This window comes from Trifolium pratense, linkage group LG6 (genome assembly GCF_020283565.1).
Source record: "Trifolium pratense cultivar HEN17-A07 linkage group LG6, ARS_RC_1.1, whole genome shotgun sequence".
Taxonomy (NCBI): domain Eukaryota; kingdom Viridiplantae; phylum Streptophyta; class Magnoliopsida; order Fabales; family Fabaceae; genus Trifolium; species Trifolium pratense.
In genome coordinates, this window is record NC_060064.1 from 36058628 (window position 1) to 36085738 (window position 27111).

The 27111-nt window shown below is 32.7% G+C and overlaps 3 protein-coding genes across 7 annotated transcripts; all 3 read right to left on the reverse strand.

Moving 5' to 3' along the window:
• Window positions 1–2249: 2249 nt before the first annotated feature.
• Window positions 2250–13966, reverse strand: LOC123888711 (protein PHOSPHATE STARVATION RESPONSE 1-like). 5 transcript variants are annotated; one of them, XM_045937853.1, is made up of 10 exons: window positions 13573–13862; window positions 11620–11690; window positions 10873–11524; window positions 10553–10766; window positions 10380–10456; window positions 10261–10300; window positions 9320–9377; window positions 8410–8479; window positions 7049–7355; window positions 2250–2704 (listed from the first exon to the last, which is right to left on the reverse strand). In XM_045937853.1, exons 3-10 carry the CDS (start codon window positions 11515–11517, stop codon window positions 2664–2666), a joined length of 1452 nt encoding a protein of 483 aa, XP_045793809.1. In that variant the 5' UTR covers window positions 11518–11524; window positions 11620–11690; window positions 13573–13862; the 3' UTR covers window positions 2250–2663. The 5 variants fall into 5 exon arrangements, with proteins under 5 accessions (XP_045793809.1, XP_045793808.1, XP_045793811.1 ...); XM_045937852.1 differs by lacking the exon at window positions 2250–2704 and having other exon boundaries at window positions 6593–7355; window positions 13573–13966; XM_045937855.1 differs by lacking the exon at window positions 2250–2704 and having other exon boundaries at window positions 6593–7355; window positions 11620–11683; window positions 13573–13913.
• LOC123888712 lies at window positions 3574–5249 on the reverse strand. Its single transcript, XM_045937856.1, has 5 exons — window positions 5177–5249; window positions 4641–4783; window positions 4260–4416; window positions 3916–4083; window positions 3574–3756 (listed from the first exon to the last, which is right to left on the reverse strand). Exons 1-5 carry the CDS (start codon window positions 5234–5236, stop codon window positions 3709–3711), a joined length of 576 nt encoding a protein of 191 aa, XP_045793812.1. The 5' UTR covers window positions 5237–5249; the 3' UTR covers window positions 3574–3708.
• An 11689-nt stretch (window positions 13967–25655) lies between the features above and the next one.
• On the reverse strand, window positions 25656–27088 carry LOC123892444 (60S ribosomal protein L23). Its single transcript, XM_045942225.1, has 4 exons — window positions 26969–27088; window positions 26602–26886; window positions 26479–26520; window positions 25656–25921 (listed from the first exon to the last, which is right to left on the reverse strand). The coding sequence occupies exons 1-4, from the start codon at window positions 26979–26981 to the stop codon at window positions 25839–25841; spliced, it is 423 nt and encodes a 140-aa protein (XP_045798181.1). The 5' UTR covers window positions 26982–27088; the 3' UTR covers window positions 25656–25838.
• Window positions 27089–27111: the final 23 nt, after the last annotated feature.

Sequence of the window (27111 nt, forward strand, 5' to 3'; positions counted from 1 at the left end):
ATATAGCCGTTTGGATGCTCAGAAAAGGACTTATGACAGTTGGAAATGGTTTTGAAAAACTGTGTGCAGGATCAGTCTTGCATTAGTCTTGAAACAGTCTTGACTGCACCAGCAAATGAGATGAACCTTCATCCTTCCTTTCTTGTGGCATGCAGCTGTACAATAGCACTATGGGCTGATCAGTAGTAGCCTTAGCTTGAGAATAAAACCAGCTGGAATAGTACAAGAACATATGAGACAAAAAGTACTTCTATGACAAGCCATGGAAGAATGTTCCATTTGTGTACTTTGCACAAGTACAATACAACTCATAGTTCAAATCTGGTTGTTCCATTGTGATTGGTCTATGATATTATATCAGATATATTCATTGGTTGGCCAATACCACAATTGATCAAGCTCATGGTTTTCTTCATGATATATGACTAGGAAAGCATATACTTAATTCCATCACATGTTGTTGATCCCAAAAGAGATTATCTCCTGTAGTGATTTGGTCCAAAAATCAATTGTAAAGTGCTTATTTGTTTTGTTCTTAGTTGACTTGAAAAACCAGAAAGCACTTATTCCAAAACGTGCTTATAAGCAAAACTGCAGTCTGTCTGTTAAGAATGTTCTCAGAATGGTCTTAAAACAGCTTTACAGGATTTTTACTTTGCAAGTGGATTGTTAGAATCTGTTTAAGCTTATGCCACTCAAAAGCACTTGTTAGATAACAAAATGATCAGAATCATTTAAAATATAATTAAAGATGTTTGTAATCTTTAAAACATCAAAAGTGGATTTTGCCTCAACAATCTCCCCCTTTTTGATGATGACAAACTTCTTTAATTTAGATTTTAAAAATGATTTCTGATTTAATCAAATGATGAAAGCACTAGTGTTTTTTATCAAAAAGCTCCCCCTCAATTTATGCATTCAATTTTAAATTATGAAGATAAAATTAAGCTAGATAAAAAGGTCTGAATCATAACACATTCTTAATTATTCATACTTTAAATGAGCATTACAAATCATGTGTTCAGCAAGATTAAGATCAAAAGATGATTCAAAACATTAAAAGACAGATACTACGACTCAGATTGCATATTGTTAGAAGTTCTATCCTAGGATTAAAACTTCCTACAGTATCTAGTCATCAAAAGTTTTTAAATTTTAAACTCAATACAAAAAGCAAACACAATACATAAGCAGCAGAAATCTTAAAATCCTAGCATTCTTGGACAAGCATAATTTTTCTTCTTTTCTCCCCCTTTTGTCATCACAAAAAGTGGAGGGACTGCAAAGTTTCAGGGAGACACAGTAGGACTGGAAGCATCAGAGGATGGATCATTCTCTGGCTGAGGGAACTCAGGAATGTGTGGAGGAGGATTGACCGGAGGACGAGGAATATTGAGAAGAGGGCAAACATGGTCACAGAGCCAGTTGCGATAGTTTTGTTGTTCAAGCATGATATGCATAAGCAGATTGTTCTGCTGCATCATGGCTTCCAAAATCTTGGTGGTTTCTCTCTTGGTTTTGGAAACATCCTTCTCCATTTTGGTTCTCTTAGGTCTGGTGCTAGGACCAGCAGCAGCAGGATCATCAACATGTGGAGCAAGGTCTTCAATGTTCTGACCAGAGGAGAAAAAAGATTTAAGTGACCCAAAGTGTGGTGGAAAGGAGGGTAAGGAATTACCAGCAGAGTACAGAGGAATTTGAACTTGAGAAAGTTCAGGACTTGGAATTTTTAGCAAGCTCTTAAGGAAATCAGAGCTGAATTGGGAATCATAGTATGGTGGAGAGAATAGAGCTTTGTTGGTGAATCTTGGATTGGTGGACAGTCCTTCAAGGATATGAGCAGCATTTTGGGAGAGTGTAGGTTGGATGTTTAATCCAAAGCTTGAGCCAAAGCCAAGTGAAACATCAAGATTAACAAAAGGAACAGAAATTGTTGCAGTGGGTTCCAAGCCTTGATTTTCAAAGGGTGAACAGTTGAGGGACTTCAACCTCTTTGAGTCTCGTTGTTCTGTATAACCCATTGGTAATGTGTCTCCCATTCGTCCTCAATCTTTTCATATAATCCAATTGTTTTTAACTCAAGACCCTTAACTTAAACCAGTCTACTCACTTCTTCACCCTTAGCCTTCATGTTATAATGGAAAGGTATGACTCTAATCCAACAGAAAGCTGCAAGGTATCCAAAGTCATAAATAAAGGACAGTGAATTGAAAACACAAATCCTTTCAAGTGGAATTAGAAAAACTAACTAAAGGAACTAGAATTCTACATTTTTTTTATTCTTTTTATTTTGATACAATTATCACAAACAGTTCATATTAGAAATGTAGTACATACCAACAATGAAATTTGTGTCGTAGGATGTTGATAAGATACTATCCTGATAAGATAAGGTGAAGCCATTATCTGCACTGTACACTAGAATCTCATCCTAACCAGATACCAAATATGATAAGGTTTTGAAGAACATCATGGTCAAAACTTTAACTTAAAACTAAAAGAAAGGTAAACATAGAAGTCCTCATTCAACACAACAGGACGTGAGGAATACGTTAAGTTATAGAGCTCTAGCCATTGATCAATCAAGTCTTCCTTGCTAAAATTATATCTCAAATGAATCAGTATTGTCTTGTCAGTTCAATGCTGATTCAGTAGCATAAGGTTTACTCATCTGTTCTTGGACGCTTAGGGGGTTGAGCGCTATCTTCGTTATCATTTTGCTTAAGATCATCGGAAGCTTGGGCTTTGGAGGTATCCTGCAGTGATCCGGTCCTGACCTGCAATAGTCCGATTTGGATACTTTCGATTCATTTTTGGTAAGAGAATCTTTCATGGTGTCAGAAGACACACTAGATGGATTCCCAATGGCTGATCATGATGCCTTAAATGGTTCAACACCAGATTTGTATTGCTTCTCAAACATCATCTACTTGGTAAAAGCTTTAAATTTTGCAGGTCATAATTCATAGTTCAATAACTTATTTAATAGCCAATGGTATCCTCATCCAATAAAGGCATATATCTTATGTACCAACATGGTTTTCTCCAAAAAACTAATACATAAAAAAAAAAGGTCAGATGTATGATCTTATAGGAAGTTTATGTGTTTAGTCTAAAATGTAATTATGGTTGATTAGCCTAATATTATTTCTAAGGATTTGTATTTGTATTGATGCGTTATCTCTATGACCATAACTAAGTTGATAGAAATATTGCATCTAATACGTATACACCGTAGTTCGATCTCTTATACTTTCACTTATTCACTTTATAAGGTGAAATTATTGTCGCTAAGTTACTTGAAAAAAAAAATTGCTGATGCAATCACAAATGTTGCGTAGTTGTTGCGACACTGTTTAATTCAACCGGTCCAATTGAGTCATGCTTGTTAAATAATGGAGACACGTTTACTAAAAAAATTCTCCCCTATTGGAGAGATAAGCTTTTGGGTAAGTTGTGAGAGAGTTATGCTCTATCAAAAGTGGTAGTGTTCTGTTAACAACTTTTTGCTTAAATCGATTGTCAACAAGAATGAAGTTAGAGAATAAAAAAACCATTAGGCCTTTTGTAAAATGTAGGTTTTCAAGTTCCAATGGTATGAGAGTGTATGAATTCCAACAGCTAATTATGATAATCGAATCTTCTAAACGTATTAAGGACTCAAAAATATGAAAGCAATGTCATGTGAAACAAAACACCATAACTGCATCAATCATACATTATTCCAATCGGCACAATCTCCTTGCATTTGGTGTCCTGCAAAAAACATTGGAAGATATTTTAAGTTTACTTAATAGATTAAATGGTAAAGATATTTTATCATAATTTTTTCTGGAATTAAAATAAACTAATGATCAGAGGTTATAAAGACATTTGCAAAGCCAATACTCCAACATTTAAATTAGTAATACTTACATGTGACATTGATTTTCGAGAAGTAGCAGTCGATGTGTCGTCATCAGCAAATTTCGGGCTACATTTGTTCTTCGGATACCAATTGATGTTTCTTCTTTTAGCAATTTTAGTTACAACTTTGTTTTGCTTATCTTCAGTTGGACTCGGAATTAACAACCTCTTCTTTATCTGCAATTGAAATAGTGAGATATTTATTTTTTTATTAAGTTGTTTAGTGGCTGAAATTTCACTTTTTTAAGATAAATAAATGGAGTGTTTGGGGTTCAAACCCGACATATACATATAAAATTACGATGTTCCTAGTAACTGAGCAATGTTCACGAGCATGCAAAATATTTATATACCTTCGCATTGGCACACTTGGTGAGATTAACTATATATTTTTCCCCATATTTGCGAGAAAAGTGTGACCGGACCTTCGCCAAAATCGGAAGTTCACCGTACTTTGATCCAATATAACATGAAGTAGCTATAGCTTCTATCATGTATGGAGGAACTTCCCTGAACAACATTGAGACTTTAGATACAAAACTATATAAAGTAATGGTTTGCGTACTTATGTTATCAAGCAAGCCCCCATGCCACTTATAGGAGTGTACCTTAATCCAATTTTTAATTTTTAGACTATAGTCTAATATAATCAACTATAATTACGTTTAAGACTACATATATTAACTTTTATTGATTCAAAGATCAGAAATAGTATATATATATATATATGGTACCTTTGTGATTGATCAGTTGAAGGATGACAAGGACAAATTGGTTTAGAATCAATTGAAGGAAGACGACGATCAATTAGTTCACAAAATGTTATGACATTCTCCAAGACGCGAATCAAATTTTTCTGATCAATAAAATTCACTACCTGCACAAATAACCATATATCATATGTCATGGGACTATCTAATATAGACCCGATCCACGGTGAATCCTACTAATTTTAACAAATTTTAAGATTTTTTATATTATTATTATGAAAATTATTTTTTGCTAAAAACATTAAGAAGGAAAAAACCATTAAATTAACTTGAAAAAATATTAAACAGTAAGAAGGAAAAAGGCAGGGCATTTTTCGTAGTAATAGTGGGCGGGTCGATATCTATGCCGGCCGTCAGAATCAAAGGGGCCGAAGGACCATTCGATTCATTCGCAAAAGAAGTGAGAATCTCCTTCCACCTTTGATTTGATGATAAATCATCCTTGTCTTTCGGCACGTAATCTTTAGTCCGATCGTCTAGATTGATGGACATACACATACCTTTAGACGAGCGTCATTGTCTCGTCCAAATTTGAGAAAGTATTCAATTTGCGCTTTCATATGATGTATATCATTCTTCTTTGAAAACATTAGTTCTTTTGCATCTTTTATGAGTTTAATTGTTGTGCACCGTCGGTGTAAATTATTTTTACACATACATCCAATGACGCGTTGCCACGTCATTTAATGAATGTGACACATCATGTGTTTTTAATGACCATACATGATGTGTCGGTTTTTTATTGGACGCATGTGCAAAATAACTTTACACCGACGGTGCATATAAATTAAATTCATCTTTTATTGTCTTATTCATCAAATCTGAATCTGCTAGTGTTCTATTTTCTAACAAGAGAGATTCGAGGTCAAAACTCCATCTACCCGATGTAAAATGTCTTTCTTGCACTAGTGTCTCACTGAAACAATGAAAAAGTACACAAATATTAGAAGTATATGCATTTAGATTAAATAAATAAAAGGTCATATATAAATACATATGTCATTACCGAGTGATTGGCTTGTTGAAACAACAAAACATTGTTGCGAGTTTCATTCTACATCATAGAAAACAATATGTTAATTGAAAAGAAAATTAAACATGAAAAAACCATTACGTACAAGTATAAGTATATAAGTCACTACGTTTGACTTATATAAGTCAATATATAAGTCACTACGTTTTCAAAAAAAAAAAAAAAAGTCACTACGTTTGATTTAGTGATGAAGGATTTAGGTAGTATGTTAGAGGTTCTGGCACGCTCGATTATACTTTGCTTAAAATAAGGGGAAAACATTAGAGAATGATTGTTCATACCTGTCTGTCTTTTCTTGGCTAAACAGTAGGGTATGTTTTGTTTTTGTTTTTTCCCTTTAGTTATAGCGTTTTCTAAAATTATAAATTTACAAAGAATCTCTTCACAGGTAGCTCTCTACACGAATTTTCACATAAATTTTCCTTCTTTTTGGGGTATATGTTATTTCGGTTTATATAAACCGAATTTTTTTTCCATGTTTAAAAACTTCGGTTTATATAAACCGAAGTTTGTTGGCAAAAAATTTTCATACCGCAAGGGGCAAAATGGGATTTTTAGGGGTAGAAAAGAAATGAGGGGGTCGGGAGAGAAAACTTCTATTTAGTTAAGTTAGGGACTTCAACCTCTTTGAGTCTCGTTGTTCTGTATAACCCATTGGTAATGTGTCTCCCATTCGTCCCCAATCTTTTCATATAATCCAATTGTTTTTAACTCAAGACCCTTAACTTAAACCAGTCTACTCACTTCTTCACCCTTAGCCTTCATGTTATAATGGAAAGGTATGACTCTAATCCAACAGAAAGCTGCAAGGTATCCAAAGTCATAAATAAAGGACAGTGAATTGAAAACACAAATCCTTTCAAGTGGAATTAGAAAAACTAACTAAAGGAACTAGAATTCTACATTTTTTTTATTCTTTTTATTTTGATACAATTATCACAAACAGTTCATATTAGAAATGTAGTACATACCAACAATGAAATTTGTGTCGTAGGATGTTGATAAGATACTATCCTGATAAGATAAGGTGAAGCCATTATCTGCACTGTACACTAGAATCTCATCCTAAACAAGATACCAAATAAGATAAGGTTTTGAAGAACATCATGGTCAAAACTTTAACTTAAAACTAAAAGAAAGGTAAACATAGAAGTCCTCTTTCAACACAAGAGGACGTGAGGAATACGTTAAGTTATAGAGCTCTAGCCATTGATCAATCAAGTCTTCCTTGCTAAAATTATATCTCAAATGAATCAGTATTGTCTTGTCAGTTCAATGCTGATTCAGTAGCATAAGGTTTACTCATCTGTTCTTGGACGCTTAGGGGGTTGAGCGCTATCTTCGTTATCATTTTGCTTAAGATCATCAGAAGCTTGGACTTTGGAGGTATCCTGCAGTGAGCTTTCCTCAACTGTGGTACTACCATTAGCTTGATCAGGTCCTGACCTGCAATGGTCTGTTTTGGATGCTTCTGATTCATTTTTGGCAAGAGAATCTTTCATGGTGTCAGAAGACACACCAGATGGATCCCCAATGGCTGATGAAGATGCCTTAAATGGTTCAACACCAGATTTGCATTGCTTCTCAAACATCATCTGGAGGTACCTGCCTTGCTCTTCTATTCGCAGCTGTAGATTTCTTTGAATCTAACACAAAAAAGGGGGAGAGCTGTATCAGATCATGTAAAAGGGCGTGACAATTATAAGAGGAACAAGTGAAATGCCTTGACAGTTCATGTATGTGACATGACAGAAGCAACATAACCCTAAATGCCATACGCATAAAGCTACATGTCAAATAATATTACAGAAATTAGTTTCATGACCCAAGATGAAACAAAAACATCCTAATCATTAAAGCCAAAAATGCACCGGATTCCAAAAGGGGAAAAAAAGAGAAACAATAATATTTCAATGGATAAGTGCCAAAGAGATTAATATGCTACATTTGCTTTGTCAGATAGCCTGTCAACTTAAGTGTAAATTCATTCAGGCTGTTCAGAGATTATTGAATATGAAGGTTTTGGGAGTAGCCAGGACAAAAGCTTTTAGCATTGTCCTTTTTTATGGAGTCTAATTCCACAACTTCTATTAGGAGGCAGGCTTCCTTTTATAGCCTCTCAGCTGGGTTTCCCATTGTGATTTAAGGGTGATTTGCAAAGGAGCTAGTTTACTATTTTAAGCTGATTTTTTTTCCTTCAACTGCTGTTAGCTTTGTAGCTTTTGGAGGATTCATGAACCCTCTTATTTTTCATTTCTTGTTTCTTAATGATTTCTTGTTTCATTTCTTAGCTTTTAGACGAGTATCTACGATGATACAAGAAACTAATTTAATGACTGTGAAGACGTTCTCATTTTTGTAATGCGTGTTAAACTTATCATATATTAAACTATGAAGATGCTTCCAGATTAGGCGACATTTTATTCTTCAGTTTTGCCCCCAAATAAATGCAATGTGCATCACTCTCAAATCATTATACTTTACTGTGCATTTATGACAATAGTTAATAAAGAAAATTTAGTAAAATTGTTAGTATCACAATCCTAGTTAATTAATCCTAAAAACAATTATTCACCCTAAGTCATGGCAATTTGTAACAGAAACAAAGCTTGCTTACAAGTCTTCAAATCACATTTCTAATCGTTTAACAATCAAATATGCATATCAGAAGGCAATTCACAAATATAATAATGTTCAAACCTCAAGCTGTTCATGCAACCGTTTCTGGACCTCCATCTGCAATCGCAGAGCTTCCGTGATCTCAATACCACTGTGAACAATGCAAAGGTAAAGTCAGATACCAATCACTATCCATGCCTGTGCATGTCTGTGTCTGAAATATGACCAAAAGCTAGCATACAGCCATTAAATACCAAATCTGCACTGATCCATTGCTCTAAAAATTACCTTCCTGATCCATATAACCGAGAACCTTGACACAGACTGTATTGAGTGTTTACCTTAGAATTCTACTATTCTTGCATTTCATTCATAATATTCAATCTTGAAGATATCCCTAATTTTTGGGTTATGTTATCGTATCAGATTAAGAGATAATATATGCATAACTATTGAGGTATGAACAGGCCCCATCTAGGAAAGGAAACATCAGATTTGTCAAGGAATTAGTTAGACATAGTTAGTTAGAGTGGGCTTAGTCAAGAAAGTTGCTAGAGTAGTTAACTAGTTAGCCTAGCCCTGTATAAATAGAGACAAAGAATGTAAGAGAAGGCAGTTAGTTGGTTATTAGATTCGGGGTGGCACAGTTCAGGCTCTTGAATTCCTCAAGAAGATGCCATTGTAAATCGTCTATAATACTGGCAGATGAGATAAATTTACAGAGCTAATCTCCATACAAGTGTCAATCTCATCTGCCATACTAGACAGATAAATTTGCAGCAAAGTCATACTAGAGAGATAAAATTTATCAGTGCTATGCGCTAGTGTCAATCTCTAGAATGAACAAGACTGGCAGATGAGTTTATCAGCAAAGTCATACTAGAGAGCCTAAACATTGTCTACGATATTGATGTAGCAATAGTCCTAGAGATTCAACAATACATAACTAAATAGAATTTAACTTAAAATAAAAGTAGATAGTTTTACTTACGTTTTCAAATCTAGAGATGAAATATCTTCAATGGGGCTTAGTTTTTTCTCCGCAGCTCCTGCCAACAGTATTCAACAAATTATAGATTATATGACTACACAAAGGAAGAGAATAAACACAGACTACTCAGAGACATCAAATGCAGAAAACTAGGTCAATAACAGAGTTCACAGCTAGGTCTCATAATAATATATTAATATCTCTAATATGCAAATGTAATGAAAAAATTACAACAAAGGAAATTATAGTAAATAAGTACTTAACTAATTATTTGAAAATTCAAAACTCTTTGATTTTCTTTGGATTTCATATAAAACGATGATTAACACATATGCTAATGCAAACCAGCATACTTGTATGTATGTCCCTACATGCCGAATCCATGTGTCTTGTAGGGCTATAGTCATATACTGCGATGCAATATAGATTCTAAAACATGTTACATTTAGTGATTTGACAACTAATTACACATAATGTAGGGAAAATACCAAAGGGAGCTTGCACCTTAAATGGTTTCCTCAAACAGGAGCATAGAAAGGGAAAAAAATGTATGAAGAGTGAATACAACAGATATCAAAAATATTGTATACAAAGGGTTAATTAAGAGTTATAGACAACAAATTAAGACTTTACATACTTGTGCCATTCAATGACATATGTATGCTGACTGATATATTATTAACTTCTTATGTTCGAAAAGCATACTTGACATTAAATTCCAAATTTCTCAGTATGAAACAAAGTTTCCAATTAAGAGTAAATTTGACAAGAATCATCTACTTGGTAAAAGCTTTTAATTCTACTTTAAATTTTGCAGGTCATAATTCATACTTCAATAACTTATTTAATAGCCAATGGTAACCTCATCCAAAGTCCTAACTGATATACACAATTTTATCCATAAAAAAGGCATTATATAATACAATACATATCTTATGTACCTTCAGAAGACTCTGGTCTATATCTAGCTGTCCTGTATTTCTGCATTTCATGGAGCAACATATTTCAATATAAGCATTCAAGGAAACAAACCTTGGAAGATAAATCAAATAGTACATACCTGTAAGTGGCTTTTAACATGATATATAGTTAATCCTTCAACTTTCATGAGCTTCAACACACCCTTAGGGGTAGCTCCTGTAGAAAGAGACAGTAAAAAATAATTGAGGCAGATGTTTAACGAACTAAGACCTTAATTTGGAGTGAGAACTGAGAAAAGAGAGATGGACATACTTTCACTCCCACCAAGTTGGGTGACAGCCTCCACAAATGCCTCGTGAAGCTCAGGAGTCCAACGCATCCGTGGCTTGGCAGGTGCAGAATTTGCTGAGGAAGATGGAGCGACACCAACATTGTTTTCTCCAGATAGAGCTGGAAGTTGTTGGTGGCCTTGTGATTGGTGTCCTGCCGAAAATTGTGAAGATGACTTCGAAATGGGATCCGCCGCCTAAAGAAACAAAATGAGTTCCCAACACGTTCCTTAAATAAATTGTTAATCATTTACTCTGCACGTTAATACTGATTTGAGTATTGAAAACTTCTAAAACCTTAACCTTTGGCTCAAGATCTTGAATATTATCAGCAAGAAGATCATTCCAATTAGAAGTCAAAGTATCGTCGTCACTGATTAGCTGGTCAGCCCACTCCTGCCAATCATTTCGCTTAGGAAACTCCTCAGTAGCCATAATATTGCAGGCACTGCTCTCTACTTGGCTATTATCAATTGAGGCATTCACAGAGAAATCAAGAAAGCTAGGCAAGGAATCTGCATGCCATGAAGCACTGCTTCCATTGGAATAATGTGTTGATGTTGTAGAAGGTAGTGGACCATTATTTGAAGAATACGGTAATGGCACCGAAGCCATGTTGCTCATTGACTGTGAAATAAAATGAGCATTTCTAGAGTGTTTTTCATGAGGTGAAAGGGATGAGTGATGAAGGTCTGTTGAATATCCAGGGGAAGATGAAAACATATGCCCAACTGCTCCACTGGAACTTATATGACTTGAATGATTAAAAGTTCTTGTCTTAAGACCTTTTTCTACAAAAGCCGGCTGTGAATCAGAAAATCTGGGGTAAGTCTCTTCTAGAGGTGTTGGATGCACAGACAACGATGAAGGAAGTGCTCCAGACATCCCTATGTTATTCAGCTGATTGGAACTTGATCTTTCAATTGAAAAAGCAGGACGAGCTTCCATTACTTTCCTAAATTGTTATATGAAAGAGATAAAGGTATCAGCAGTCAAGTCAACTAAAATGAAAGCTAAGATTCATACTATCTCTCATATGGTAATGCTCACCAGCAAAATACTACAGAGGTCGCTTTTTGTTCTTGATGCCCAAACCAAACAAGTTGTCATCAATCTGCAAACTTGTGAAAGAAAAATGACTGTTTAAACACAAGGCTAAACCTGATAGAAAGAAACTCACTAGTGAGAATGTTGCTTCTGAAGATCATAAAATCCCATCATGAAAGTAAAACTATATGAATCGAAAAGCAAGCTTAAACACAAGCTAAACTTAATAGAAAGAACATGTTAATGTCATAAAAAACTTTACTATAGCTGTTGGTAACAACCATTTATTTCACATCAAGTGGTAAGCACAAACAGATATATGAAAAATATCATAATGTTTACAAATTTCTTCATTAAAAGAATAATACCATGCATATTTTTCTTTTGCTGATAAAAATACCATGCATCATTTAAAAATGAACAATCTCATTGAGCTGGTGGGTTATACAATACTAGGTATATGCTATCAAATAAATTGTAAATATAAAACCAATGAGTCAACCAGTGATACTGGTATGCTTAATTTTGCTTAAAGCCAAAGTTCTCCAAGTAGATTCGCAAATGAACTTTCTTCCAAAACCAGCCACATGCTATCTTGAAGGAAAATAATCAGAATGTTATTAATTTCTATGTGGTGGCTGGGCAAATTACAATGATTTCAGCATCCATGCATCGGTAAAACTTCAATATACACTTTATTGGGAGATATGGCCATTTAAATTAAATCACACGACAGAGTACTAGTTTCCATTTGTACACTTATACTTGGCAAAATAGACTACAACATTTTGATATGTGATACGAGAATAACTCGGCATCTCCAGAATATTACAGTTTCCAAAATAATAATAATTAATAATAAAATAAATGCACGGCATCTAAGCATCACAACATGAAATGGAAAAGAAGAAGACTAGTGAAACTCTTAGTATCATGTTTGATGATCCTTTACAATAACACGTAACCTGATTATTGTTCATTACTGATGAACAAATAACAAAGCAAGATATCTAAAAAGCATTTCACATCATATTCATAAAAGCTTCATCACTATCATCATGCAATATGAACCAAATTCTAAACAATATGCATCCCATCAAAATGTCCATACAAGAATATCACCATTCACAATCAATATCCCCATCGACATTGCTAACTATATGTTTAGTAGTTTACAAACATTGATCAAGAATGGCAAGCTTAAGAAGAGATACAAAAATTGCAAAAGGCCAACCAGAAAACATGTTATCTCCCTCCTAAACAGTAAAACATCAAGCTTCACTAATCACTCTAAGGGCCCGTTTGGATCGACTTATTCGTAAGATTTTCAGGGTAGTTTATGAAGGAAAAAAACGGCCTATAAAGATACAATTTTCGTCGGTGAGAACTTATGAATTAACAGAAAAACTTATTTATTTGCATAAGCTATTTTTCATAAGCTCAAAGATAAGTCAATCCAAACAGGCCCTAAATATATACTATCCACACATGATAAACAATATTATAAGTTTTTTTTCTACCCATTTTCAGTAATTCACTATTTTTTTAAACAGTTCAAAGGGTTTGCCAAAAAGCACCATTTTTTTTTGTGGATGAAGCAAAACATCATTTTTTTTTTGAATCACCATTTTTTTTTCCCCCATTTTTTCAATAAAGAAAAACAAATAAATAAACTAATAATCAACTACTTCACCTTAACTAGCAACTCTTCCAAAAATGAATAAATTAAAATGAAAAAGAAAAAAAACATGACAAAGCAATTCACACTTCATGATCAAACCTAAGCAAAAAATAAATACTCAAAATTCAATCGAATTAAACATCAAATAGTTAAAAAAATTAACAATTCACGATAAATAAGAATGAAATCGATCAACGAGAAAGAGGAAACAGAAGCAGAATCATGACATGAACGAAAATTGACGAAATCGATTATGTGGTGCATCGAATTGATACCTTCAAAAAGGAGAATTGAAAGTTCCGTCACCGGTGAAGAGAAGTGAATTGGATTTGTGGGAGTGAACGGTGACGAAGGGATGCGCTATGCACCTTGTTTTTGGTTATGGAGGAAATAGCTACTAAGTTGTTGATATCGTACGCTCGAAAAGAGCGCGTGAGAGATAGTCTCGGTTAGGAAAAATCACCAGCGTGTAATATGTTTGTTACGTTTGATGCGATTGGTTTGTAACAGAACGGAGAAAGAGAGAAGAAAATATCTAACGGTGTGCACGTGAGGTGAGGTTTTGTTTGGTTTGGTTTGCACCAGCACCACCATATGATTATGAAAAATGAAAAATGTTCTTTCCTTTTACACAATGGGCAAAATATATAAGTGGTTCTATCAAAAAAATATATAAGTGGTTGTTTGGATAGAATTTAATTTATATATACAGTCTCTCGGTGTAAATTTATTTTACATGTGTTTAATAATATGGTGAATTCTTCGGTACACATATTATGTGGACGTGTACCGGTACACTGCTGAGATGGTTAACAAATGGCAAGCATTTAATGCATATTTTATTTCTTTATTAAGTTTTCTATTTTAAACACTACTTTTTAATATTTGCAAATATATGCTTCACATAAATAAAATCATCAATTATGTTCCATAATAAATCAAAGCATGTATCAAATCTTTCAACCTATATTTTCACTTTTTTTTAACAAGATTTAAAATTTAAACATATTAAATCATATTAAGTTTTTTTTTGAACGTGTATCCTTCAATTTTTTGAACGTGTATCCTTTTTTTTTTTTATAGGATTTGAATGTGTATCCTTATGTTTTTTTCAATTTTTTTATTAATATTATTGGTTTATAAAGTTTAATATTAATTTACCGGTTAATCATTAATGCATATAAAATAAAATAAAAATTGGTTGATTAAAATAATTATTTTTGTACAAAAAAAAACTTATACTAATTTTTAATATGTGTGTGTATTTTTTTAACACTGTTAATTTTCAGTGATTCGTAACATTTTGTAAGGTTATATAAGTTTTTAGTCTATACAAAATTACTAAATTAATGTTTTGTCTTCATAAAAAAGTCGTGTTTTCATCCTAATAAATTTTCTTGCATGCAATTTTAGTCATGTGTTGATGTGTATTTATGATTATTTTACAAATACGTATTAAACATTATAAAAAGTTTGTCGAAAAACAATGAGTTCAAAAAAATACAAAAGTTTTGTAAACGAATTTTTATATTGTTCTATTCTAGACATGCTTGATTGTCGAAATTTAAATTAATAGGTTATTGTTAGTCCGATTAGGTGATATGAACGACTTGGTTGAGAAAATTTGAATTCATTAATGAAAGTAAGTAGAATGTGATGATTTTTTTAGAAAAGAATGAGGGATATATATAGGCGTAATACTCTCATCTCATGCTATGGAGCTAATGGCTCCTCCTTTCAGGGAATTTATATCCCATGTGGATACATTTTTTGCCATCATTCACTTAAGATTAAGGTAAGGATGTATCATTGACGCACCAGGCAAATGCTTTGGTCTGGTCTTTCTGGGCCTTCTGTTTCTTGGGTGAGTGGCTCATTCAGGTGTTATTGGGTTTAGTTTACATATGAACTATGTTTCAAGTTGAATAGTTTGATTTAGAAATTTTGATTTATTTAGTCACTATCAACATTATTAGTTGAGACTTAACAATCATTTCATATGAACTAGGTTTCTTGAGTCATAGTTAATCTAACTATGTTGAACTATTAGATTGTCAACATTTAAATTTTTAAGCGTTTTTCATTTCAATTTGGTCAATTTATTTCTTTGGTTCTTATCGATAGAATTGGTAGTGACTTAATAATCTATTATTGATAATTAGGTTTTTTGAGATAATTTGATCAAACTAGTTGACATCGAGCTGTTATATTGCCAAAAATTTGAATCCTATATGTCATTCCAATTAAGTGATATCGAATCATGTGTGTGTCATCGAGGCGTTAGACCACCAAGACAAATGGTAATTTTGTTAAATAAATCTGTTGGTTATTGTTTTATATTAATCTTTTTTTTTTTATTTTGTTAAAATAAAAAGAAAGCTGAAAGAGCGTAAACCTGTTTGGTTCGAAGTAGATGGATGAGAGAGGAGGGAGTAATTTTGACCAAAAAAGTTTTCTTTTTATTAAATCATTTTAAAAAAAAAAACGTTTTTTATTCTTGAAAAAAAATAATTTAAAAACAAAAACAAAAAGTCTCAAATCTCGATTATTAGAGAGATTTGATTGGTTAAAAAAAAATTTAAAATTGGTAAAGGGAATATTTTAAATTGTGAGGGAATATTTTTTAAAAAAATTAATTAATTTTTTCAAGAACAAAAAACGTTTTTTTTTTAATTTTTAAAAATGATTTAATAAAAAGAAATATTTTTTTGTCAAGATTACCCCCTCACCTCCCCTCCATCTACTTCGAACCAAACAGACCCTAAAACAACATACCTAACCCCATTTCGCCGTCGCGCACAGGCACGGTAAACAAAATTCAACAAGATCTCTCAACTTTGATTTTCTTCAGAAATACTAACTTTCTAAACAAAAATTAACAACTTTCAATTTTCTTAAAAAATAATACCCTTCTATATATAATCATGTATCAGTCCACAAAATTCACACAACAAAGTTTGGTGTATTTTCTTCCATTCAACTATGATTAAAGAGGGGGGATTAATTGACTACAAAAGTAACTCTAAATAGTTACTCCAAATCCTAGCTTTTCATATCATTTTAATCTAATGACTCTAATTAATTATAAAGTTACCTCACATAGTCACTATTTTCTTTCACCTTAGATAATTATTCTTTCCTTCTCTCTCTCTCTTGTCGTCAACCAGATGAAAATAGGGGTTAAGCACTGCTACCATAACTCCATAAGAATCTGCTACACATACCTTCCATATTTTTTGTTCGGTGCCTTCTTTATTTGTTGCGATATAATTTTAAAGTGTAATATAAATAATATCAACTCTCTACAAAAAAAAAAATAATAATAATATCAACAATTTTTTTTCGCAAATATTAAATTGAAACTAACCATTATGAGAGTACAATTTTTATTCCGCAAAAAAAAAAAGAAAAACTAAGCAGTTTGATGGGGGTTCTTGAATTCCTTTTATGTGATACTTGCGATCTCAATTCCACGAAACAAAAATGCAACTAAAAGAAAGTTTGAAAATTTTCTTTTTGATTAAAAGTTGAAACAAAATTATTGATGTATTCTATGTCATCTTGTATCAAGGAACAAACCCTTTTATTCTTTCTCAGTGACGGCACAGAGATAAAATTAGGAACTTCTCCCCCACATGAGGATAATTTACAATTAATTAGGATTATGATTTGGAGTAACTTATTCTTGGAGTCAACTGATCCCTCTTCATGATTAAAACCTTCCTTCACCAAAAAAAAAAAAAAAAAACCGCTTCCATACGGCAGTTAAGGCAACACATGAAATCAACACCGAATGGAGGATGAAGAAGGTTCATATCATAAAAAGAAAGGTTTCTGAGCCGTTTTTTTTTTTTAAAGGAATCTCCATGTTTGCTTCAAAATTGGACATAATGCATCTTCGGCGCTTAAAATTCTTCGCCGACATAAATTGTCCTTTGTAGGAATTCTGTTCAAAAACAGCGGCTAAGCCAGCGCACGCCGCACACACCTTTGAGGGGACTACACACTCTTCCAAGTGAAACTAAGAAGAGAGAAGAAGATCAATTTTCCTAAATGTTGAAACCCTAAAAATAGAATATTAAAAAGCAGAGAAGAGAGACAAGACAAACCCTAAAAAGTACTATTTCGGCGGCGGAAGATGATGGCATAAGAACTACGCCGTGGAGAAGGCGGTGCCGCCATCGGAATGAGACAAATTTGAAGAACATAAAGCAGAGAAGAGAGACACGACAAAGAAATGTTTTGACCTTCTTTTGAAATTAGTGAAATAAGTTTCTTTAAGATTTTTAAATTACAATAATTCCTTTTGTCAAAAAAAAAAATACAATAATTTTGGGTGTTATTTTGAGATTTTTCTAAATTATAAGAGTAATTTAAAAAAATTGTATTAAATAAGTCTTGAAATGACATGTTAAATTATTATTACATGTGGACTAATTAAAATGATACACCTCAACGGTGTACCGGTACATGACCACATAATATGTGTACCGGAGTGCTCACCTAATAATATATCAACACATCATATATTGTGTTTAAAAACACATGTGTCACATTCATTAAATGATGTGGCAACACATCATTAAATACATGTGTAAAAAATATTTTCACTGACAGTACACAACAATTAAACTTCTTTAGATAAACAGATTATTTACCAGTTATAATACAATTGTTTATTATGATAGGGGCTTATGTACAAGTTGTTTTTATAATCTATCTATATTGCATAACTTGTAAAAATTATCTTAAGTTGTTTTCACAAACTCTTTCTCAATCTCATAAAATTTAAATTTATATTAGTGGATAAACTCAAATAAGTCGATTCAAGCTCAAATTTTTGAAATCGACATTTAACAAAATGGATATTTGTTTTTTGTAATATGGATATTTTTTGGTAGATAGACGGGGAATGACAAGTCATTTGCAAATTCACACGCACAATGTAAAGAATCGGGATTGAACTCAAATCATGACATCTAACCTAACAATTTTAGTATTTTTACTAATTGAGATAGGATTTGTAATTTTTTTTTTTTCAAGTAGCCTAGTGGCTAGAAAATCTACTTTAAAGGTGAATAAGTGGAGTATCTCGGATTCGAACCCGGGCTCCTGCACATCAAATGTGATGTTCCTACCAACTGAGATAAATTCACGGGATATACTGTTTTAATTATAGAACAATGGGACTTTTTTAAAAAAAAATATTTGGGTCTATTTGTCATACCTACATGAACATTGCTCAATTGTTAAGAATATTACTATTACTATATGCAAAAGTCAGAGTTCAAATATGAATTTTCCCATTTAATTAGAGTAAAAGGTAAAACTATAGTCACTAAAGACATTAAATTTGTTAGCAAATTTCTTTGTAAAATATTTGTCAGCTCTCACACTTAAACATCATGCACCTCATCTAATTATCTATGGTTTTTAAATACACATAAATATAACTCGATTGATAAGTACGGAAACAATTGATACTTCTTACACAAACGGTTTCACATCCGTTGAGAGTTGAGACACATCGCTGGCACTCATTCGTTTCATTTCCGACAATTTCAAGCACTCTTTAACTCTCTTTTCAAAATTTATTTTTATCTCTCTCGCAGTATTTATTCGTTATCGATCTCTTGTGAATATAAAGCCTTGGTAGGAATTTATCGCCCGATTGGGCTGCATTTCCGACCACCCCAACTCGTCGAGAGAGTGCTAGGTTTGAATCTGAAATTTTACGTGATTTTTTGTTTTGGTCAAATCTAAATATGTTTGATTCTCCCTATTAATTAGATTATTTAATAGAAAAGAATAAATATTTATGTGAGTGGAAAGGAGGGAGGTAAGATAAAGATTGGTATTCTTTTCTTTTAATAATTTTTAAATTTTTAACTGTGTGAATTTATGCGGTGGGACATTGAGCAACAGTGGACAATGGTCAAGGAAATCCAACAAACTAAGATCCCATGAAAAAGGAAAAAAATCTTCTGGTTTTCTCTGCCTCAAAGTAATATGGCTTCTTTTTACTCATGAAGTGTTAATATTGTTGAAAGTTGAAACTAACACATATTGTCTAACGCGCGGTTGACCCAATTATTATTACTTGCATAAATGATGATAAAGCTTGAATCAACTGGAATGGATTTGGTAGAAGGTGCAAGGGATTATTTTTTCATCATATAATGAATTAAAGTTTGAATTTATAAGAAGGGTTCATATTTTTTTTTTAAAGAAAGAGGGCCAAAACCTAAAAGAAAAGAAAACTAAACAATTACACGAATGTTCCTAGATATGGAAGTTCCGGAAATGTCATAAAAAAGGTGACTTGATATTCCATTAGGATGAGTCTCCATAACATGAATTTGAAAAGAATTCAGAGAAAAACTAAAATTAGTCGGCCAATCGGCACATCTATTTCCTCCCGCAAGGTATGATTGACCTGCATCTGCCAATCAACTTTAAAAGCTCCTGAATACGACGAACCAACGTAGATGGTTTACCATTGATTCTGGCCTTCCCTGTGATCATGTCAACTAGCATTTTTGAGTCGCTTTCCACTTGAAGATTGTTGAAACCTTGTCTCCATGCAATTTGCATACCCAAGTACATCCCCCACATCTCAGCGCCAAGAGCATCACAGGTTCCAATTTTGCGAGAGTATCTTGTTAGCCATCTCCCATTAGAGTCACACAGGAGACCACCACAACCAGCTAGCTCAAGAGAATCCTTATATGCTCCGTCACAATTAGAAGGGTTCATATTTAATATATCGATATAGATGTCTGTTTAGTAACACAAATAAGTTAGTTTATATTAGTTTATAAGTTTGTTTTATAAAATTAAGTGTTTGGTAATAAAAATTTTTCACTAGCTTATAGTTTTTTCTCAAATGTTATTTCAAGTAGCATGTGAGTTTTATAGTTTTTTACCTTTCATTCCAATTTTAACATTTTTTATTTATTTTTTAATAAAAAAACTATCAAAACACAAAAATAATTACTCACTCACATAAAATAACGATATATGTTTATGTCATTTTATACTTACGACAACTAAATTTATTAAACACTTTAATTTTACCCTACTCCACAAATAGAATTGCCCCGCCTCTCATTTGAGAAAGCATACAATTAAACAAACAAAATCTATAAAGCTGGAGAAATCCATATAGAATTCTTTGTTACCATTAGTATAATAGTTTAGTTTACCATCTTCCACCTTTCATTCTTGTTTTCTTATTAATCATGACAGAGGTCATATTTGTATTACTCCCTCCGGTCCTTTTTATAAGGAACACTTAGGGCAAAAAATTTGGTCCTTTTTATAAGAAACTTTGACCAATTTTCAAATGTTTTAAATGTTCAATTTCACTTATGCCCTTATTTATTATGAGAGAGAATTTAAAAATAAGTAAGTTGGTTGAATAAAGAGTAATTAAATAAGGGTATACATGGAATAAATTAAAATTTATAAGAGTATTAAATGAAAATAACTATGTTAAATGTGCTTCATTGGTCTGTGTGATTTTTTCAAAGTGTTCCTTATAATAAGGACCGGAGGGAGTACTATCTTTTAATTTAGACAAGAGTTTTCTAAAACAAAGTTATGGATTCGATTTTTCATATTGCAAAAAATTCTTATAGTTGTAGTAGTTTTTATATATATGTATAAATGAACAAACTCATATGTCTGACTAGAGATAAACAAACCCTAAGAAATTTAGATATAAAAAGATATAGATTTTTTTTGTTTAATTGAAAGGACAATTGAACTAACAATTTCTCAATGTGAGAAATATTTGAGCCGTGGGGATTTCAGTATCTATTTCCACATGTTTGTTGTATTATTGTTAAGGAGAATGTTAACTTGTGCCCTTAAGGGCACATGTTAAGAAGATAAATGTGGAAAAAATTTATTGAACTTGTGGTGTATTCAATTATCTAAGCATTAAATTCTTTGTATCATTAAATGCTATATTTCTATTTTTAGGTAGCTTAACATGTGCCTTTAGGGCACAAGTTAACATAACCCTATTGTTAATAGATTTAAAGTCACTGAAATTTGTTACAATTCCTTTTACCAAGTATGAGTATAATTTTTGAGGAATACCTCAATCATTCCAACAACATTTCTTACATGAATAAATGAGGAATTATTTTGTGAAAAAAGTAAAATAAAATATTTGTTGAAAAACTTTTAACCAGTCAGCAACCCAATATGATAGTTGCTTGCTTATACGACACTATCTATTGTCACTAGACCACCATTTTTTGCTGAGCATATATATGATGTATATATTTGGAATAAAGGACAAGAAAAAAGCACATGCAAAACGAAAATGGAAGTATTATGGACATTTTTCGAATATGATTTTTTATTTTTTACCATGATATTGGTACGAAATTTTCACTGTTATTAGCAATGGTTAGTCTCCATCGAGAAACCTGTGGAGCATAGGAGGTGTGTTCTTATTTTGTCTGCATTCTTTTATTTTAATAAAAAAAATATTTTAAAAAATAGTATTATCCTTTGTAGATTGTCATCTCATTATTTTTCAATAAAAAAAAATATACACGTTATAAAAAATAAATAACTAAAGTGTAACAAATAAATAAGATAAATGTCTTATCAGCGTAATTTTGTCAACTTGGTTCTCTTATATATTAGTCCAAGGGTAGTTTGAACTTTAAATGTTGTCTTTACAATTGAAAGCCCTTCAAAACTGCTCCAATATTCATCTCCAACAATGCCCCATATCATATGTCCTAAAGTTTGGGGGTCAACCCTAGTGCTTCAGTTTAATTCTAGCAAAAGTAAAAAAATATGTTGGTCAATCATTATTTACTCTCCAAACAAGTAGAAATTAGTCTTACGTTGCTAGCACGGAGACTTTATGAAATAGCCAACTATAGTCTTCAATAAATAAAAAACTGGAGTACTCCACCACTTCCTAAGATGTAACGGTTCTAATAAAAATCGCCTAACATTATTCTAAATCCAACTACAAAACAACGATGTGAGCTTTTTCATATGAAAAGATGATTTCAATATTACTCAGAAAAAAAGAAGAAGATGATTTCAATATCATGAGCTAATGCATTATGTGGACACCTAGTCATAGTCATCATCATAAATTATGTATAGAGAGTAACATTAAGAATTATACTTTGATATGCAATGTAGTGTATATATATATTATAATAAAACAAAACAAAAAGTATGCCATTAGGCATTTACCTAAACCATGACTCTTATAATAAGGAATTGGTTTTTTTAGTAACAAGGAATTGTGGACAAAAGGGTGTCGTCAAATTTCAAAAAACCAGGAATCTTTGCCATATCACCTTTGAAAGTGCAGCATCCACTCGAATAGGGCCTAACCTCTTCCACGTGCTACACACACATTCTTGAGGCACAAGAGTGAATATGTTGTTCAAAACAGATTAGTTAATTATAAAAAGGCGTTAAATAACTTGTTGTGTTATATAATAATAAAGTAATCAGAGGAAAATGTAATACAGTAATATTTTCATAATGAAAAACACATTCTTGAGGCACAACAGTGAATTGTGTTTGATTTCACACTCCAAATAGTAAATTGTGTTTCAATTCTCACTCTAAGTAGCGAAATGTGTTTTTTCATTTATGAGGGTGTGAAGGGTGCAAATGTTGGGATTGAGTACAAAAAAAATTGTCACTTGCTACGTCGGGTGCGAACTGAGTTCGCTTCCTAGATAACGAAGGGGACATTTTGATCATTTCGGGGGTGCGTGAGAAACGGCAGGAATCTGGAAGTACTCTAATTACAAACATTCTCAGGCCAGAGGCACAGTGGCCTCTACTAGGCCTGAACCCCTGCTAAGAGAGTCCAGTCTCATAAAATGAATTCCAAAAAGAAGAAAAGAATGTAAATTTGCTTAAGCCACTGTGATAACTGATAAGTGTAAGGTTCAACTTCAAAACCTGAAGTTTCATCATAAGAGAAGACTGAATGCCAAATAGCTGAAACCAGTTTATAATTATAATAATGCAATTTGCATAATCATTTAACTACACACAATAAATTTTACATATACATTCAATCATATTCATATTAGAGAAAAGAGAAAGTTAAAAACATAATTATCGATCGATACAAGGTGTATGATTGTTTGAAGAAGCATCGCTGAAGTTAAGACTATAACTGCGAAGATCGTAACTATATTGTGGACTTTTTCTATGCCATCTAATAGCTTTCTTCCAGCTCCTCTTCAACTTGCAAACCAGTTTCCTGAGAACCCTTGATGCAGGAACACAACCAAGTTGCCTCCTTCTTTGGACATTATCAAGTGTCACTAAAGGACTAACTTTCATTTTTCTCTGTAGTCTCAAAATTGAGTTTCTGAGAGAGATAAAACTGCGACATTTTTCATTTCATTTTATAGTGTTTTCTATACAATTAAAAGTCAACTTAGAAGATATATTGCTATTAGAAATGCATCATGAGGAATAGGACTGGAAAAAAGCATGAAAGGTGAGTTTTCAAGTGCTACTAACCACATAATTTGGCATCAAATATATGATGTCAAATTTTGTTTTGTGGTAGGTGTTAGACATTATCATGAATAGTGCATCCAGTAATAATGGTCCCAAAATGGATGGAGTGTGGATTGAAAATTGCACTCTAGTGATGTAACATCAATGGTATGTTCAAAACATTTTTTGGATGAGTAACTATTTGATATAATTTACTCCAAGTTTTTTAGTCAATTTCTGTGGGTGCTTCTAGGTCCTCAGATATAAAGGTGTTCCCTAAAAGTTTAAAAGCAACTAGATAAGAAATCAGTAAGATTTTCTTTTGATTCATAAGTGAGGGAAGGACTGAACATAACTACCTAGAGCAAATTAAGGTCTTGGCATGCTCATTATCTTTTTTGAATATATGATATGATTTGTGGTATAAAAATAACGTCCCCTCCTTAACCTTTTTATGTTCAAAATGTAAATTCCAGAGGAGTTCATAATTTTATAATTAGACATTAAGACTCTTATTTGAGGGAAGCATCGTGTCATGCTTACATACATTGATAGGTAAGAAAATGTTGCACATTTTTACCAAGCAAAATAAGCTCTAGTCCTACATCCATATTTTTACACAAGTTAAATCCTACTAATGAGCGATGACCAAGAGTTTGTCCTATATAGTTATTATGTACATATTTTAATATATCAAACACACAGTTGATCACAGGTCTTGCTCTTTTACGTATTATAATCCTGAAATATGACACAGGTTGTTGCTCCACTTCACATATCGGATTATTGTACAGATGACAATCACAATTCTCAAGTGATGGAGTGAATAGAGGAGTATCCCTCTTTCACCAGAATAATATGTTAAGAATCAAATTACAGTAAATTAAGTTCCCACATAACACAAATGAATTCAAGCATCAAATGACCAAAATTAAGCTTTATTCATGCAAGAGATCAATGCTGCCACAAAAGAAAATGCACTCAAAGTAACAATTCCACAAGATGGAGACAACAGCAAATAGCAGGTCATTCATTTAAAATGGACAACACTGGAATTTTTTGGGTATGTAAAGCATTTCAAATAAACCAAAGTTGCGTTTGTAAGTGTACAAAAAGCCTAGGAAAATTAGGACCTTGGTTTTAAAAAGATGATGACGGAAAAACTAACTTGAAAGGTCACAAAAAGGTTACAAAATTTCCAATGAACATCATTTAGCCTCAGATTTTTGCGCAGCTAAGCACAATAAGAAAGATACTGGTGAGTTCACCAGTTTTAAACAACTGGTTACAGATTTTTCAATCAGTTTTCAAAAACAGACTCGTTTTTTAGCTTCAATATAAGATGACAACCAATTCCAGATGGAGACCAGTTTAAACATTTTTTATGCTTTTCAAAATAAACAATCAAACTGTTTAACAGATATAATTATTCTAATTGAAGGATAACAAATAAATATTAACCTAGAATGCCCAAAATAATAATACGAATAGATATCAGCAGAGTGCTCAGATTTTCATGATAATAGAATAAAATTTGGCCAAAATGAGGTATCAGGCTTATGAAAAACTTGCCCTGGGTCAGACAAAAATGCACTGTTGAGTTAACAAGACTTGAGGATATGTAAAATGAAGCATCCCAAATCCAAATAAAATCAGTAATAATGAAGATAATAAATAGAGCAACAAGTCCTCGTGAATCCATTTGCAAAACCCATCGTAGTTAATTACCAAGAAGAAGACTATCCAAGCATGTTCGTTTCAGATTTTCAAGATCAAAAGACTGATAATGCATCCATATGCAAATTGCATGAGAAAATAAACACAGATTGCACAAGAAATCAAAACACAAGCATAAAAACAAACAGTTCTTATAACTAAGAATTAATATCTTCAAAACACTTCTCAGTAAAGAGAAATTATAAACTCTTAAGCTATCCTGAGTCACTTTGAAAAACATTCAACCTAAAGCAAAACCAGATACAACATCAAACAGCAGAACCAAAATCCTTATGAATACTAGAAATCAAACTTAAACAATAGCATTAGCAGCACTTGCAATCCTAGGCCACAGATCAGCACACTCCTTCCCAATTGGACCAGTAATAGCAGAACCTACAATCACAAAAACAACACTATTATAAAGACAAGAACAAAAACCACAACAAAAAAAAGACAGACATAAAACCACAACTCAGACAGACATTATCATCCAGTAACACGAATTTAACAGACCCGGTAAACTTAACTCAGTTCATAGGTCCATCGCATCGTATATGATGGAGCAGGGGTTCCAACCCCACATACTCCACTTATTCAACTTAAGGTAAAACAGATCAATTTACCAATTAAAATAACTAAGAACCCAATTAGATTTGACTTATCTTTGAGCTTATGAAAATGAAAATAGCTTATACAAATAAATAAAGTTTTATGTTGATTCAAAAGTTTTCGCTAACCAAAATTGTATCTGTTTTCTCATAAACTACGTTGAAAAGGTAGTAAAAAAAAATAAGTCAATCCAAACGGGCTCTAATACTAACAATAAGCTCTAATTCCAATTTTAAAACAAAAACACTAATTCAAATTATTGAAGAACATAAAATAGCTTCTAATCATGGATATAGAACACAAAATCTAAACTAACAAAAGATTTAGTATGTGATTATTACCTTTCATTTCTCCTTTGGGATTAACAATGACTCCAGCATTATCTACATAATCAAAACCAACAAATTCAACAACCATTCACTAAAAATATATATCAAAACAGCATAAACAGAAATTGAATATACCTTCGAAGTACATGAACACTCCGTCCTTTCGGCGCCATGGTTTACGCTGACGAACGATGACAGCAGGAAGCACCTTCTTACGGAGATCAGGCTTTCCTTTCTTCACAGTAGCCATCACCATATCACCAACACAAGCTGAAGGTAAACGGTTCAATCTTCCCTTAATACCTTTCACGGAAATGATGTAGAGATTCTTAGCTCCGGTGTTGTCGGCGCAGTTCACCGTCGCCGCCACTGGTAGACCCAGTGACATCCTGAACTTGTTACCCGCGGAACCACCGCGACCTGTGAAAGAAATTGGAATCGATTATTAGAACGTGATTATAGGTTTAAGTGATTAATTGATCTAAGAAAATGAGAAATGAACCTCTCTTCGACATTGCTGCTGCTACTCGATTAGACTCAAGAATACAAACCCTAGGTTAAACTCTTTCTGTTATATATAGGCTCTGTTTCTCAGATTAGGGTTTTAATCATACGAATGTTATATGGGCTTTGAAATCTTATACC

What these genes read in the sequence shown, in the direction of transcription:
- LOC123888711 (XM_045937853.1), bottom strand. Translation starts at nt 11,517, where the DNA reads ATGGAAGCTCGTCCTGCTTTTTCAATTGAAAGATCAAGTTCCAATCAG. An exon ending in TAGACCAGAGTCTTCTGAAG is followed by an intron (nt 9,378 to 10,260) that starts GTACATAAGATA and finishes TACTGTTGGCAG; the next exon opens with GAGCTGCGGAGAAAAAACTA. An exon ending in GGTTGCATGAACAGCTTGAG is followed by an intron (nt 7,356 to 8,409) that starts GTTTGAACATTA and finishes TTTTTGTGTTAG; the next exon opens with ATTCAAAGAAATCTACAGCT.
- LOC123888712 (XM_045937856.1), bottom strand. Translation starts at nt 5,236, where the DNA reads ATGAAAGCGCAAATTGAATACTTTCTCAAATTTGGACGAGACAATGAC. An exon ending in CCAAGTGTGCCAATGCGAAG is followed by an intron (nt 4,084 to 4,259) that starts GTATATAAATAT and finishes TTTCAATTGCAG; the next exon opens with ATAAAGAAGAGGTTGTTAAT. An exon ending in CTCGAAAATCAATGTCACAT is followed by an intron (nt 3,757 to 3,915) that starts GTAAGTATTACT and finishes TGTTTTTTGCAG; the next exon opens with GACACCAAATGCAAGGAGAT.
- LOC123892444 (XM_045942225.1), bottom strand. An exon ending in AGTGTTCATGTACTTCGAAG is followed by an intron (nt 26,521 to 26,601) that starts GTATATTCAATT and finishes TTGATTATGTAG; the next exon opens with ATAATGCTGGAGTCATTGTT. An exon ending in TCCCAAAGGAGAAATGAAAG is followed by an intron (nt 25,922 to 26,478) that starts GTAATAATCACA and finishes TTGTGATTGTAG; the next exon opens with GTTCTGCTATTACTGGTCCA.